This window comes from Lycium barbarum, chromosome 10 (genome assembly GCF_019175385.1).
Source record: "Lycium barbarum isolate Lr01 chromosome 10, ASM1917538v2, whole genome shotgun sequence".
NCBI lineage: Eukaryota > Viridiplantae > Streptophyta > Magnoliopsida > Solanales > Solanaceae > Lycium > Lycium barbarum.
In genome coordinates this window covers 111,372,557-111,386,124 of record NC_083346.1, presented here as the reverse complement: position 1 = coordinate 111,386,124, position 13,568 = coordinate 111,372,557, and the positions used below count along the sequence as shown (strand labels likewise).

The 13,568-nt window shown below is 33.9% G+C and overlaps 1 protein-coding gene across 1 annotated transcript; it reads left to right on the top strand.

Annotated features, from left to right (window-relative positions):
* Positions 1-8,102: 8,102 nt before the first annotated feature.
* Positions 8,103-13,230, top strand: LOC132615506 (polygalacturonase At1g48100-like). The gene is made up of 7 exons (XM_060330109.1): positions 8,103-8,644; positions 8,854-9,021; positions 9,673-9,717; positions 10,038-10,245; positions 10,819-10,900; positions 12,221-12,478; positions 12,593-13,230. The coding sequence occupies exons 1-7, from the start codon at positions 8,216-8,218 to the stop codon at positions 12,840-12,842; spliced, it is 1,440 nt and encodes a 479-aa protein (XP_060186092.1). The 5' UTR covers positions 8,103-8,215; the 3' UTR covers positions 12,843-13,230.
* Positions 13,231-13,568: the final 338 nt, after the last annotated feature.

The following is a 13,568-nucleotide window of genomic DNA, read 5'->3' as shown; positions in this document are numbered from 1 at the left end:
TGCCTCGCGTTCTTTAAGAACATATGTCCCGCTAGACATAAATTCGATTTTGAAAGACAAAAATTTAAAGACAGCCCATTTGAAGGGAAAACCGTGCAATTTCTTCCATTTTTAGGAGAACAAGAGTTCATTCACCAATCCTCTTTCTTTTTATGATGACCAGTAGTACTCATAAAATGTTGATGCTTACTCAGTAAATATATAATGCTCAAATGTCAAAATAAACATTTTTTTTAATTATCTGTCAAACATACGTATTCTACATAAAAGAGGAACTATGCGTATGAGCATGTACATACGTTTTATTTGGTATTAACAAATTGTAGCGTTACTAGTCTTTGATTACTTGTAGATCACAGGTTCAAATTAAACTGTCAAACTTACGTATTATACAATAGTTTTGGTTTAATTGGTTTTGTTTCTTCATTGTAGATTTTGGTATTAACAAACTGAGAGTTAATATTTTGATAACTTGTAGATCACGAGTTCAAAATCTTATAATGAAGAAAGCTAATTTAGCCATTTGGTCAATTGGGCTGGGCTTTTAATTTTGGGCTGGAGTACTGGAGCTTGGCTTTTTTTCATTTTTTTGTGCGGATTGCCTTTCTTTTGGGGTGGTCTTTAAATTTTGCCCTTCAAATTTGTGGTCTTTAAATTTTGCCCCTCATATTTGTGGTCTTTAAGTTTTGCCCTTTGCTTGGAAAGGTGGGCGAATACATGAAGTTCTGGGTTCGAACCCCCGCTCAGGCATAAAATAAAAAAATAATTTCGCAAGGCAGGACTGGGGGAGTGTATGCCGGATCCAGTATACAATCTTTAAGGAAAAGCTAAAGTTATGCCGGATCCGGCATAACTAAAAGTCTGTCCCATAAGGCAGAATTTTTCCTAAGACATAGTTTAGTTATGCCTTATGGGGCAGAATTTTAGTTAAAGCATAACAAAATTATGCCCCATAAGGCAAGAACTTTTCTTAAGGCATAAACTTTGCCTTATAAGGCGAAGTTTAAGTTATGCCTTAAGGAAAAGTTCCGCCTTATGGGCATACTTTTAGTTATGTCTTTGGGGCACACTTTTTAGTTAAGGCATAACTAAAAGTTTACCTTGAAAAGTAAATATATATATATATATATGCTTCAAGGCAAAGTCTGCCGGAGGGGGCAGACTTTTAGTTAAACACAACTAAAAGTCTGCCCCCTCCGGCAGACTTCTAGTTAAACACAACTAAAAGTCTGCCCCCTCCGGCAGACTTTTAGTTAAACACAACTAAAAGTCTGCCGGAGGGGGCATAGCAAAATTTAAACTTTGCCTTATAAGGCAAACTTTTAGTTATGCCTTAAGGAAAACTTACGCCTTATGGGGCATACTTTTAGTTATGTTTTATGGGGCACACTTTTAGTTAAGGCATTACTAAAAGTTTACCTTGAAAAGTTTTAAAAAAAAATACATATATATGCTTCAAGGCAAAGTCTGCCCCCTCCGGCAGACTTTTAGTAAAACATGACTAAAAGTCTGCTGGAGGGGGCATAGCGAAATTTAAACTCTGCTTTGCAATTTTTTTTTAAAATTTTTGACTGAGCGGGGGTTCGAACCCGGAACCTATGGGTTTTAGCCGAAGGGAAAAATTTAAAGACCACAAATATGAGGGGCAAAATTTAAATACCACCCCAAAAAAAGGGCAATTCTGCGAATTACCCGTTTTTTTTTTTTGCACGGATTGCCCTTCATTTGGGGTGGTCTTTAATTTTTGCCCTTCAAATTGGTGGTCTTTAAGTATTTCCCCTCGCCTAATACCCTGAGGTTGTGGGTTCGAACCCCAGTTCAGTAAAAAAAAAATCGCAAAATTCTGCCTTAGGCAGAATTTTGCAAATCTGCCATGCAAATTCTGCCTGTGCAGGCAAAAATTTTGCCTGAAGGGCAGAATTTAAAGACCACCATTTTGAGGGGTAAAGATTAAAGACCACCTCCAGCGAAGGGCAATCCTGCAAATTGCCCGGAGCTTGGAAGGAAGGAAGATAACTAAGGGGCCCAGAAATTATTTTTTGAAAAATCGCGAACCAAACTGAATAACAGAAATTATTAAAAACCGAAGAAACGTAAATTTTGGTTCGATCGACTTTTTTTCAATTATCCCAGTCTATACTCTATACCACCCCTAACAACTACCACGTGTCACGTTATCCAGACTGCGAGTCGCCATAGAAGCAACTTAAAAACACTCATCATCTTTCTGATCGAGTAAAATTTTATTGCCAACACTTACATTGTATTATCATATTTTTAATGAGGAGATAACTTCTAATCTGCTTGATATGACATTGCAATAGATCTTACTATTAAGTGTATATATTTCTTGGTGGAGAAAATACATCGAAACCCCCGTAAGTTGATACGTTGTTTCAATAAGACACCTAAATTTTGCGGGGTCCTATAACCCCTCTGAACAACTTCAAAGTGGTATTAATACACCCTTTTTCGGCCACCGGACATAGCGAATGCAAGTCACTCTCCTAGAGAGAGTGAGGAACCAACCCCCAGAACAACTTCAAAGTGGTATTAATACACCCTTTTTCGGCCACCTGGCATAGTGAGTGCAAGTCACTCTCCTAGAGAGAGTGAGGAACCAAAACAAGCTTGAAAATTTTATTTTTGATTGATTTCTTTTATTAAAAATATTTTTCTTATTTTTTTATCTTTTTATTTTGAGTACTTTTTTTCCTTTTTTTTTTTTTTAGTTTCTCCGTTCTTCTTCATTATAGAAGTTGGTGGTTTTCTGATTACCGGTGTTTGCTTTTTCGGCAAGGACGATGAAGAGCAATAGAAAGTGTATAAAATGAGGGGAGAGGGAGATGATCGCTGCCGGCCACCGTTTCACAGCGAATTGTGTTTTCCGGCGATGAAGAGGTGGTAAATCGGCCGGAGGTGGCGCTTTTTCTCATTTTTGCCTTTTTTTTTTTTTTTTTTTTTTACAATGGTACGAAATTTGTTCTGGTAAGCACTAATAGGGGTTTAACTGTGTTTTACGGGAAAAAAGAGGAAGATAGAAGATGATGAACACAAGTCGCCCGATGGGAGCTTTTTCCGGCGAGTCTTTTCGCTTTCAATTTGAGGATGGGGTGGATCGTGGGGGCTTTTGATTTACGATTACATCAGTATTTTCAGTGATTTGAAGGAGAGGGGATGATAGAGTAGTGGTGGTCAGCCATGGTGGTTTTTTTCGGTGGAAGAAAGCTTTTCAAATTGATTTATTGGCCACATATGTGTTTGTATAATTTTAGGGAGAAAAAATTAAGCTAATTACAGTTGATGATAACATTAATGGTGGAGTTCCACTTAGTTTCCATTCTTGAAGCTAAGTACCCACTCCATTTCTGATCATTAGTTCGTTAGGGACAGTGGAGAAGGAGGAATGAATATATATATATATATATATATATATATATATATATATTTAATTTATAAAAAATTGTCTTTTTTTTTGTATTTTTTTATATTTGACACGTGTCAATTAGTGATAGGTGCGTGAGTTCACTTTCTTTCTCAAAATTGGGAGATCAAAAAAGTGTGTTAATACCACTTTGAAGTTGTCCGGGGGAGGTTGGGGGGGGGGGGTCATAGGACCCCCGCAAAGTTTAGGTGTATTGAAAAAAATGTCAATTTTCAGGGGGTTTCGATGTATTTCCATATTTCTTGAGCTCTTTTCTTATGGCATAAACATTTTTGTAACGGAAAAGGACCAAATATACCCCTGTACTACAAGGAAAGGGCTTAATATACCCTTTGTTATTCTTTCGGTCAAAATATACTCCTACCGTTATACTTTGGGCACAAATATATCGATCCACCGTTAAAGTTGACCAAGATGGAGCCAAATCCCACATGACATTAACATTTTAATGAAGTAAATAACATGTGGCATGCCACCTCACTAACTAAACCCAATTTAGCCTCCTCCCAGACACCCCACCCACCCTCACCCCACCCCCACCCTTCCTACCATAGTACCATATCATCTTTCACCATCCTATCTTCTTATTGTAAAATCAAAGCCTGTATGTGCTCTTGCCAAGTTCTTAATTTATTGACCAAAGATGATTAACTTAAGTGGTAAGCATTTTCATCTCCACTTGAATCACGTGGAGTTAATAATGGAGCAATGTTGGTTTTTTCTTTTTGGAAAACAAAAATTACTACGTATCTGTTAATGTGTTTGGAAAAAAATAAATGAAAAGACCTTATTCGTTGACATGCGACGTGATATTTACTTCATTAAAATATTAATGTCATGTGGGATTGACCTCCATTTTGGTCAACTTTAACGGTGGACGGGTATATATATGCCCAAAATATAACGGTAGAGGTATATTTGGACCCAAAGTATAACGAGGTATATTTGGCCCTTTTCCGTTTTTGTAAATACTTAATTTATGTGTTATTTACCATCCGATTTTATTCAACGTCACTAACGGATTCAAACGAGTTTTTTAGCAATAAATTGAAATCTGTTAGTAATTGGTTAGGTTCTTCTACTTTTTCTACTCTGGTCTATTGTGTAGAATATTTGTAGGCTAATATTTCTATTCTAGATTTTGATAAACCCATTATTAGGTGGTTGTGAATAACTCTGTAAATTCTTGACCTGACATTCTCTTTATTTGATCATTTTATTATTGAATCCAATTATTTTAAGTCTGCAATTGTTTATGCCATATTGCTTGAATGTACTTGAGTTAGTCAAATAACAGTACTTCGGGTTAGTTAAGAGATTAATTAATCTAATCTGAAATCATCATAGGGATATCGTAATTCGACTATGATCATAAGCTGAAGTTATTAATGGTCTTGAATCATTTTGAAAAAAATACTTTAAGAATAGACGTTAAAAGTTATGAGACACTAGCGATCGACCTTAAGTCCAGGGTTGATAGAATAGTATCGACCAAACACATGGTTCGAAGTTAACTCATGATTGTTTCAATAATTGGAGAATTCATTATCTTAGATTGTTTATAATCAAATCTTTACTGCCTATTTTTGATTATCTATCTTTAATTTTTTTCATTTATTATTTAAAAACACAAAATCAACTTAAATTTTTTTCAACTTGATAATTTAGAAATTATCTAGACTGAAACTATTGTTACTCTGTGAGGACGATATGTCCTGGATTCATAAGTCAAATTATATTTGCAGGACCGCTTAATTTTTTTTTATTAAACCATAGTTAGGCGTAATAAAAGTGTACTCAAGTAGTGTAACTACTTGGAATATGCCGAATCTATCCTAAAATAATTTATTTGGAAACATTGATCAAATTATATAAAGTATGTCGGTTGTGTCACACACACACAATGGGTCTAATATTATTAGTTGATGCACCCGTGAAGTGCTTATTTCCCTTTGTCGTCCACCTACTATATGCTTCCAACTTCCGTGGCCCCAAGATACTACAAAACAATATAGACTCACGAGACTACAATTTTTTGCTCTTTTCTTTTACATCCAAATCATGTTCATTAATTTAACTTTTGATTTAGTTTTTTTTCTTTCTATGGTTCATGAAATCAGAGGCGGATATAAATTTTAAGTTTACGAGTTATTATAACAACCTCAAATTAATGTATAATAATAATTTGGTTCACAGTCACACACACACACACACACACACACATATATATATATATATATATATATATATATATATATTTTATAGCTTTTAAAATGAAATATTTGGTTTACGCAAAAATATAAGAGTCACGAAACAACTTTATTATTATTTTTTTTAAAATTATTATTGTTATTTTTAAAGCTTTGCTCCCTTGCTTTTACATCCAAATCATGTTCACCAATTTAACTTTGATTAAGGTCGGGACGGAGCTAGCATTTCGGTTACGGGTTAGGTCGGATTCATTAGTTTTGATTTACATTTTGCATTCATATTAGTTTTTTATTAAATATGTATATATTTATAATTTAGAATTCAATAATTTTAAAAGACTGAAATTCTGAAGTTGTAAGTTTTAAATCTTGGCTCTGGATCTAGTTAGATTTTTGTTGTATGGTTCATTTTCATCGCCTGATAAAACCATGATATATCATTCGGAGTAACAGAGATGTTCGTTGAATAAATCTGTGGGTATGAAATCTGGTTAAGAGTTAGAATCATGACTTTTTTTGGTACTCTTATAGGATATCTTCATACTTCTTGGTTTTCGTTCTTTTCCAAATAATGATGAAGAGACATCAAGATATCAATTTTGTTGCAAAAATAATTTGATTAAACCATTTTAATTAAGGCTCGGTGAGGAATCAGGATTCACTAAAAAAAAAAATTAGAATATAAAGAAACAAATCTGAAATAGCTCTAAGGATTCAAATGTACTATATATTACATAAAAGTAAATTTTGTAACCTATTTGACCAAGCTTCTTGAAAGTAAAAAATGTCCATTTTAGAGAGTTGGGGTGTTTGACCAAACTTTTAGGGATAAATGTTGTAGCCAGGCTTGGGCACCAAGCCGAGCGAGCCGAGCCCCACCGAGCCGAGCTCAACCGAACTTTTTATAATACCGAGCAGAGGCGATCTCAGCCGAGCTTTGTCAAATTATAATCGAGCTTGAGTTCGAGCCGAGCCGAGCCCGATTAGGCTCTTTAGTATTTTGTTCTCCGTAGTGCTATGCCATTAAAACATAAATCTATAATATATACATTGGTTGATTAAGAAAAATATAAGCATTATTAGTTTAATTTGATAATTGCATTCAAGTGTGACTGAAATATATACATTATTAGTCTAAACAAGAACTCAAATTTAAATGACATTACTTAATATTGAAAATAGAAGAAATTTTCAAACAAAAAATAAACAATATAACTAGCAATACTAAACTCAACGAATTTGTACAATACTAAATTTCCTTAATTTTTGAACTATTAAATGTAAAATATTAATTACATTTTGCACCACCCATAAAATATTCTTAAGCAATGATGTCTATAAAAAGTTCAATTATGTCAAATCAATTAAAGAAATTCAAAATTATAAATTTATTACAATAAATAATTATATTTATTAAATTGATATTATTCTAACTTAATTAAGATTAATGGATGAATTTTAGTTTTAAAGTAATTAGTACATGACCAACACGAGTCAATCAAGCTGAGTCGAGCCGGCTCAACTGAGCTCGAGCTTTACCGAGTTGAGCTAAATTTTGATTGAAATCGAGCCAAGCAAAGTACAGGCAAGCCGGTCCGAGCACCGAGCAGGCCCAGCTCTTTGCCCAGGCCTAGTTGTAGCTAACGTTGTTTTTCAAAGCTGGAAAAGATAGTTTTCCTTACAAACACCTTTAAGACCTTGTCTAGGCACAAATTGCTGCTCTAATATCAAAAAAGTGATTTTCAAATTGATTGCCAAATACAAATTGTTACTCTGCAAAATTATTTTTTCGAAAAAGTACTTCTACCAGAAAACAAATATTTTTCGAAATATACAAAGTTGAGTTGAGCAAACAAGTTATTAATTTTGAATATACTGTTAGAGGCAAACCCAGGATCTAAAGTTTATGATTCATATAATAATCTAATTTTAATATTATAAAAATAATAACTGAATTTATAATGAAATATTTATAAATATTTTTTGAATTTTATAATACATATTTGGAGTTTGGACAAAAATTGCTAAATTCTTATAAACCCGCATGTACTATTCTAATTTCATCCTATACACAATGTAATTTTTCAAAAAAAATCTTATAGAGATATTTTAAATTTAAAACAAATAAGTTTAGACGTAAAATTCCTTAAGCCTCCCCAAGGAAAAGCCTTGTGATTCCAACGAGAGGGACAAGAAACAAAAGAGAAAGATGTATACGTGTCAAAATAATAGTGGTAGAAGTAGGACTCACTAGTCCTGTTAAACATTTAAGAGCCTCACACATATATGACTTGGCATTGTCTCCCATATTTTAAAATTTTCTCAACAGTTTTATTCTTCGTGAAAGAGCATTATATTCTTGTAGACAGCAACGGATTGATCAACCTAAACTTGCCACGTGTTTCCAGCCTTTAGCCACCCTTTTTCAGTATAAATTTACAGCCTCAACTTCATATGATTCACGCCACATAAATACACACACAAATAACACAATAGTACTACAACATTGAGTTTTGTTGTTGTTATCTTTCCTTCAATATTTTCTCAATTTCCACCTTCAATGGAGATACTTCGTTTACTATGTGTTATTATTACTAGTATGTTGTTATTCTATAGTCAATCAATCAATGTGGAAGGAAGACATCACATTTCCAAGAAACAAAAGAGCCAAAGTGATAGTAATGCTCCTAATCCTGTTGATGTTCGTGTTAACGAACCATCACCAGCTTCTTCTCCTAGTAATGTTGTTCCGTCGGACCCGAGTTACGGAGGCGGGTCCGCTCTGAATTCTGACGATAATTGCATTTTCGACGTGATGGAGTATGGAGCCGTCGGGGACGGCTCCACGGACGACACGGATGCGTTCGTCGCGGCTTGGAAATGCGCGTGTCAAGCCGAATCCGCTGTGATTTTGGTTCCCGCGGACCGTACTTTCATGATCACTTCCACTATTTTCTCTGGCCCTTGTAAGCCTGGACTTGAATTTCGAGTAAGAACACATCATCATTGTCTTTCTTTCCTTATTACTTCCTCAGTTTGAATGTATGTGACATAACTATATTCAGAATTCTAAGACATAAAGTATTACTATCTATTTATGTGACATAGACTGAACCGAGGGAGATATTTTGTTCTACATATTACCTTTAGTTTTAATATATATACATATGTTTTTTTTTTAAATTTTGTTACAATTAGGTAAACGGGGTGCTAATGCCACCAGAAGGACCGGAATGTTGGCCTAAAGAAGATAGTAACAAGCAATGGCTTGTGTTTTACAGACTTGATAATATGACTTTTACTGGTACTGGTACTATTGAAGGTAATGGTGAAAAATGGTGGGAACTGCCCTGCAAACCTCACCGGGTAAGTTTTTTTTTTTTTTTTTTGGTTCGGTTTTAATTTAAAAAAGAGAGAAAAGAAAAGAGTAAAAGAGTCCGTGATAATATTGGTGTCTTTTTCTCTGTCTCTTTGTCTACCTTTCTTTCATCTGTTTAAAAGTAGTACTAGTACTATTTAAGGTATATGTACTGATATTGTCATATTGATATTGCAATGGAAATTTAATATTATTAGTGTAATTTGACTTACTATAACAGGATACTTACTCCTTTTTGGTCCGTTTTATTTCTATTAAAAAATAAAAAATAAAATATAAATTACTCATTTACTTTTAATGAGATGACTTATAATCACAGAAATATCAGTGACTTGTTTAAGACCACAAATATTAAAGTTTTCCCCCCTTTTCTTAATTTATTTCCATATCCAGCCAAATGTGTCATCGTGAAAATATCATTCATTAGAAATTACATCAACGTTATTAAATGGAATTACATGCAATTGCATCTTAACTAACTTAATTGTGTACATATATCTTTTATGTCATCGTTCAGTGTGCAAAACACAAACACTAAAAATATAGTGTACTTACTACTGTCTGAATAAGCATAGAGTTAGAGGATTCTCGTGAATGTTTGTTCTGTATGGTAATCAGTACAATTCCATTTGTTACAGGGACCTAATGGCTCAACTTTACATGGACCATGTGACAGCCCTACTGTAAGTTAATTAGCTTCACTTCTCCCTCTCTATTAGTGGCGAAACTAGATTTTTTATTTTCGAGTTTGATAAAATTCATTAATTTTTGTTGAAGCTTTATATTTGTGTTAAGAAATGTCCTTAGTATGTATAACATAATTTATCAAGAACCTAATAAACTATATTTTCTAAAATTTAAAATTTATGAACTCAAAATTCTGAACCTATCTCTACTTGTACTACGCCTTTATGGTGTGTAACATAGTAACGTGTAGTCTAAGTGTCTCTTTATAATTTCTATTTTCATTATGTAACCTTTTTTTTTAAACATAAATTTGCAGATGATAAGGTTTTTCATGAGCTCGAATTTGGTGGTGAGAGGTTTAAGAATACAAAACAGTCCAATGTTCCACATGAAATTTGATGGGTGTGAAGGAGTATTGATAGACCAATTGTCAATTTCTTCACCTAAGCTTAGCCCAAACACTGATGGAATTCACATTGAGAACACCAACTCTGTTGGAATCTACAACTCTGTCATAGCCAATGGTACAAAATTAACCCCAATTAATGGGCGAAATTTACCTGATACCTGATTTTAACGCCGTCATTTCACTTGTGCCCATTTCTTAAACTTTTTCTTGCACATGTACTCACTTCAGGACAATTTTAGATACGACGTCAGGAATTAGTCTTGATAAAGTTTAACTTCAGATATAATCTGAATTTTCATATGGCTGAAATTCAATCATTTTTGTCTAAACTTTCTGAATCATATGTGGCTGAACTTCAGTAATTTTTGCTTGACTTCAACCTTTATATCCGAAGTTCACGCACATTTAGCTGAAATTCAAACAAAAACGACTGAAGATTAGGCAAACTGATTGAACTTCAATCACATATGGCTAACGCATGAACTTCACTCATATGTAACAACTTTAATTTTATCAAGCCTAACTTCAAACACCTTATATTTAAAGTAAAAATATGTGCAGAAGTTTAAAAAAGGCAGATACAAATTAAATACTGATGTCGAAACAAGTTACCCTGTGAATTTCTTTTATCTAATTAATTAATTTTAGAAGATTTTTTTTTAAAGAAAATGTAATATTGTTGTATCAGGCGATGATTGCATATCAATAGGACCTGGTTGTTCAAATGTTGAGATTGAAGCAGTCACATGTGGGCCTAGTCACGGGATCAGGTACTTTTTCTGTTTCTATTTTTTCATTGGAACTTGACGTATTGACTATTGTCATCATCCTCAATTTTATAAATTAAAAATTTGTACTAACAGAAAGCTGAATCTAATTTTCCTTAAATTAGTGCAGTGCAAGTAAGGACAAGATCTATCTTTTTCTCTTTTAATAATCTTCTTAATTAATCATATTCTCTTTTAATAATCTTCTTAGTTAATCATGTCACCGGATTTAGAGTATACCAAACTTTTTTTTTTATTTGGTGTTCGATATTGACTTTGAGACCCGATTAATGCAACATCGGAAGGTTTATCTTGTGAAATAAAGCACTTCTTATTAAGAGTAATTTTATTTCGAGACTCGAATTCGATATTTCTATTAAGAATAAAATACTAATACTTACCACCCCATCACATATTTGATGACTACAGACTTTATATTCCCTTTACTCCACCAAGCTCTCCACCAAGCTGCTTGGATTTATTTTCAATTTAATTTTAGTAGGATTCGTTTAAAATTTAGTCTCTAAAAACTAATTGTGAATATTTACTTTTTAGAACAAAAAACAAGAATAACTAATTTTAAAGAATAACGTTTGCAAAATCCATGCTCCTTTCATTTTCATTCATACATAATTATATTTTTCAAACAATTTCCAAAAATTGGCCAAAACCAGGTTGAGAGTGTCGAAGCTTATCGATCTAAAGTACTCGATTCAACACCTCAATAGTGCCATTTTCACTTGCTCCCCAATATCGCATTTCACATGTATTATACATGATTTAAAAAAAAAAAAAATTCGGAAAAAATAGATTACTCCCTATGTTTCAAATTAAAACTCCTAACTGCCTCTCTATTCCATCTGGTCGTCCAAATAAGTCATTTTAATAGAAAAAATGTTTATTGTCATTTTTTTTACTAAACACATCAACTGGTTGTTGTCAGCTTCAATACTTCTATCCAAACACATAATTTCTTATTTGTGAAATTGAATTTCAACAATTAAAAAGCATTTTTCAGTACTTAACATTTATCAGATAACTCAAATGGGCTCCAACAAGCTCCAAGTTAAACTCGGACTAGTGATAATGAACTTGTGAAAATCAAGATAATCTGACCTGTTCTTGTCCTTACTCAACGTGTCATCGTAACCTTATCATGGCTACTATACACCATGTGATCTATTGATCTTTCCGAGTTTACATTCGTCTACACAATGTTAGTACATGTTTCATCTCATTAATGAACTACCGTAAGTCCATTAATCACCTAGTACTCAAAAAACTCATTAGAAGTTGATACATACTTGCCCTCTTTTGCTGCAGTATTGGGAGCCTAGGAGTGCACCATAGCCAGGCATGTGTGTCAAACATAACGGTCCGTAACGCCATTATACGCGACTCAGACAACGGAGTTCGGATCAAGACATGGCAAGGCGGGTCCGGATCAGTAACAGGATTTTTATTTGACACAATTCAGATGGAAAACGTGCGAAACTGCATAATCATAGATCAATACTACTGCATGACAAAGGACTGTCGGAATGAGACGTCGGCCGTATACGTGCGCGACATCTCGTACAGGTAGGGTGGTCAAATTTGGATTGAATATAGGCGGGTCTAAATGGAATGAATTAATAAATGGGCGGGTTGGGCGAGTCATATTTTCATGAGCTAATTTTGTCACCCCTAGTACAGGAACATCAAGGGCACCTACGACGTGAGGAGCCCTCCTATCCACTTTGCCTGTAGCGACACAATCGCCTGCACCAATATTACAATGTCCGAAGTTGAACTTCTCCCACATGAAGGTGAGCTCGTGGATGATCCGTTCTGTTGGAATGCTTATGGAACTCAACAGACGTTAACGATACCTCCGATTGATTGCTTGCAAGATGGAATGCCACAGTCGGTTGGAGAGGCTGTTGAATATACCTGCAGTACCTGATGATCGATCAATCGTTAGGAGTTCACAAAATAGTATAGCTGTATTTTGTATGCAAACTATTTTTGTAGGTCAGTTTCATATAAAGTTTACTTACTGGCTAGGCTGGTTTCCATCCCTATTGGGGATACTATTTTGTATTAGCAGATATGGTACCTGCAGTACCTGATGATCGATCAATCGTTAGGAGTTCAGAAATGTTAGTTATAGCTGTATTTTGTATGTAAACTATTTTTGTAGGTCAGTTTCATATAAAGTTTACTTACTGGCTAGGCTGGTTTCCATCCCTATTGGGGATACTATTTTGTATTAGCAGATATGATCTATTTTAATGACCTATCGTCTGTACTAGATAGTGAAATGTTTACCAATAAAATGATTAGTTTAAAGAGGTTCTCTATTTCATCATTTTCATTACAATTTCGAAATCTAGCAACTAAAAACTGTGTAACAGAGTGGACTAATTTTTCATATTCTTCAAAATGCTACTCCTCTGGTTCCTCTCGTTCTAGTTTATGTGACTCACTTTTCTTTTTAGCCCTTTCGGTGAAAATGAGACACTACTAACTTTGAAAACAATTAACTTAGCTTTTCATTTTGCCCTTACTGAAAAGCTTTTATAACCATACAAATATTATGACACATTTAAGACCACATATTTCAAAAGTTTTATAGGCACACAAAGGCTAAGACATGTTTAGATCACAAGTTTCCGAAGTTTTCATTTAT